This window comes from Salminus brasiliensis, chromosome 9, assembly GCF_030463535.1.
Source record: "Salminus brasiliensis chromosome 9, fSalBra1.hap2, whole genome shotgun sequence".
NCBI lineage: Eukaryota > Metazoa > Chordata > Actinopteri > Characiformes > Bryconidae > Salminus > Salminus brasiliensis.
The window spans coordinates 40,160,906-40,164,462 of record NC_132886.1 but is presented as its reverse complement, the minus strand read 5'-3'; the positions used below and the strand labels follow the sequence as shown (position 1 = coordinate 40,164,462).

The following is a 3,557-nucleotide window of genomic DNA, read 5'->3' as shown; positions in this document are numbered from 1 at the left end:
ACCACAGATTATGTAATTTATTCAGATTCATTTACTTTGATAGACATAACATACAGTTGAAGATAAGTGTAAATAAGTGTAATAGTAAAATTACTGTTTATCCTGAATAAAGTATTTTGTGGAACATTTTGTGACTTTTTTGTAAATGTACTCACCCTGTTGTAGATGTAGGATACTACTGAGCGCTCCTGTAGACAACAGTCAATAATATTCAATAATCAAATCAAAAATATAATCAAATGACACAGAATTTCTTCCCTAAACTCCCAACTTTGCAGTAATTCTTCTAAATTTCTGGTTTGTTGCAGAATCAGAACTGTTTACAGTGGTGGTGATGAGAACCAGACGTCTGAACAGCTCCCTCACAGAAAGTTATTAGTCCAAATAGTTATGAATTCACTGTCTAATGTCTCAGACACCGCTTTGCAATATTACTAGGTATGGTTTAGAAAAATGGCAGAAGACTACATTTAGGGTTTTGTGTGGCAAAATACTCCCCTTCCTCCCAAAAAATTAAAACAATTATTTTGAACATATTTGTTTTTCAGATTTACCATTAAATTACCATTACAGTCCATATCAAACTCAGAAGACACGTGTAAATTGAGAACCTTTAAATGCGGACCCCTTCGTCCGCAATCGTGTTTCATCACGGTGGGATTTGGCAGAGGCGCAATAACAGGAGGAAACACGCCGAGGCGCGTTCCAATCTGCGCACAAGTGGACTACAGCGTCTAGCTAGTGTCCACTTGGTGTTTCAGAACGCTTGGTTTGAGCAGAATTCTAGCGGCCGTTGCCAATGTGGCGAAGTGGGTGTAGGTGCGCACTAGTTAGTGTAGGACACAGTGTAGAACACTAGGCGCGAATTGGAACACATTCGCATTTTTAAACGTTGGTGTTTAACGGCCTGTGTTCCAATTTGACTTTAGGTATCTAGCGGATACTCACTATATTTTACGGGACTTAGTTTTAGTTTATCGACAAAATATAACCAGATGTAATAAACTGTGCTGATGTCAGAAAGCCTTAAATGGAATAATTTTGCATTATATTTTCGCGTGGGGGGACTGAAAGATTTGCACTAGTTTAGGTAGCTAGCTAGTATACTCAAGTAGTCGCAAGTACGCGAATTGGAACGCGGCCTGAATGGGAAACCATGGAGGAAGAAAACCGAGGGGTTGATTCGAGCTGGATTAAACAGCATCCAGTAGTGAGTTTTACTTACTAAACTTTTCTAACTGGCTTTTCTGGGAGGTTTAGTCACAATTAGCTGCCTGGTATTTATTAGTAGTCTTCATAAACATCATGTCTGCGTCCTTAGGGGTCTCTCGTCTCAGCCTAAACTGAGTGTTACACAGTTAAGATACGTATCTGATACCCAGTGCACCCTTTACCAGTCCTACCCTTAAATACAACCTTAAACTAAAAGGGGAATTATGTGTAAAACATTCACAGCAACAGTAGTCACGAATGTCAGATGGTCAGTTCTGCAGCCCTTTGTTATGTCTGGGGTCCTGTAGGCCCCTAGAGCCTCTTTAAAACACACTTACCATTTTCTGTAGCTTGATATATGCAAAAATTCATGAGATCTGCTAGTACCTCTAAAGAAATGCGCAGGAAAGCATCTCAGAAGCAACACCACCCCGTCCAGCCTTGATGAGGATGGGCTCCAACATCAGAAGATGTCCAGCAGATTCCACCTCTGTCAGCCAAGAACAGAAAGCTGAGGCTGCAGTGGCTCAGCACGGGCTCACCAAGCGGACAGGTGAAGACTGGAGAAACGAAGCCATGGATCTGGATTTCTTCTGTGGATCATCACACAGATTGCAGGGTCTGAATTTGGCACCAACAGCATGAACTCATGAACCCAATCTGGCTAGTGTCAGCAGTGCAGATGGTTTTCTTCGCCCACTTTTGAGACCAGAATGTCAAAGGACATGCCATGAAGAACTGAGGCTGCTTTGTTAGATGCATGTCCTTGAAATGGGATCTGGGCCATTGTTTACTAGGTCCTAAGACCTCACAGAGCTTTAGACGATGGTATGACTTGATGATGTGTCTCTATTGGCTAATAATCGCCAATTCTTTTTTAGTACCAAGACCTGATGAATCTGGATGTGGGCGACAGCGCTCAGGTCTACGCGGCATTCCTGGTTTACCTGAACTTGACAGAAGGTAAGAGATGACCAAACTGTTCTCCAATACCGTGACCGTACTTTCACTGCACATGGCGTACATCGGGATGCCGTCGTGGCTTTGGTGTGTTGCAGTCCGGCACTGGCAGGACGTGGTGGGAGTCGCGAGCTCTGAGCTGCAGGCGGTTCTGCTGGAAGGCCGCGAAAAGGAAGACGAGTCGGTGCAGGTGGTCTATCCGGTGCCCACACACAGAACGGTCAGCCACAAAGAGTAAGTGGGCAAGGTTCGGGTCACGGCTGTGATGCTCATCCTGGGCTATTCAGGTTCATTTGAAGGTGAATAGCTGCCTCATCCAAACACTGTCTGTTCTTCTCAGTTTAAGGTGCATCCTGGACCGAGGAAAACCAATGCTGCTGTGTGCGGTGGCCTCGGACTCCACTCTGGTGTACCAACGGTTGTGTGACGGCCTGCTGACCCCCGACCCCCCCGTGGACATCCAGGACCAGGGCCGGCGACAGCACCGCAAGAGAAGACTCCAAACGTGATGATTTGAAGAACATCATCACCGTCCAAGATGAACTGACTGAAGATTTTGACTGAAGGACTTATTCAATGTTGGATTTCAAAGGCAGCCTTCCCATAGTGGAAAATACTGGAACTGTGATCATATTTATAGAAACTGCAAGATACTATATTGCCTACATTTAACGCCTTCAGACATAATGTTAATCTGGCAATCATTCTTCACATTGTGTCACAAATTAACAACGAATTGATCAATGGAAATGTCCCAAAACTTTTTTTTTTTAGGTTTTGAGAGGCTGTGACGGTGTACAGTATTAAAAACAGTGATGGATCAATAACATGGCATGGTTTAAGATTGGCCTGTATTATTGAGAGCAAATTAACTTGGATTGGGTTGGATTATGGAAACACCTTGATTCATAACTAAACCCACAGACACACTCATCTAGAATCCTGATCACAGTTAATACATGTGCAGTTCAATCTCACATGGTAGATAACAGACTGGCTTTGCTAAACTGGCCCGAAGTGTGAGTGAATGGGTTTATGTGGTACCCTGTGATAGGCTGACATCCTGTCCAGGGAGCATCCCTGCCTTGCACCCGAACAGCCTAGGTAGACTCCAGTCCGATTACGACCCTGACCAGGAAGAAGCCGATGAGAAGATAGATGGATGTGTGTCCAGGGGGTGTTTTACAAAGCAGAACTTCTCAGTTTAACCAGATAACTTGAGCCAGACCCAAAGTCAAGCCTGTCCAGAAGTAAAACCGCAGGGCACACATGGCGCAGTCCTTGACTTTGGGCCCGAAGTTTCTTGATAACCAAAGACATTGCGCCTCATTCACCAATGTCTTCCTAAGAATTTTCTTAAACTTGTTCTTAAGTAAAAGTCCTAA

The 3,557-nt window shown here is 44.0% G+C and overlaps 1 protein-coding gene across 1 annotated transcript; it reads left to right on the top strand.

Moving 5' to 3' along the window:
• The first annotated feature begins 1,100 nt into the window (after positions 1–1,100).
• Positions 1,101–3,004, top strand: tsen15 (TSEN15 tRNA splicing endonuclease subunit). The gene is made up of 4 exons (XM_072687024.1): positions 1,101–1,210; positions 2,094–2,175; positions 2,271–2,406; positions 2,513–3,004. The coding sequence occupies exons 1-4, from the start codon at positions 1,157–1,159 to the stop codon at positions 2,679–2,681; spliced, it is 441 nt and encodes a 146-aa protein (XP_072543125.1). The 5' UTR covers positions 1,101–1,156; the 3' UTR covers positions 2,682–3,004.
• The last annotated feature ends 553 nt before the right edge of the window (positions 3,005–3,557 follow it).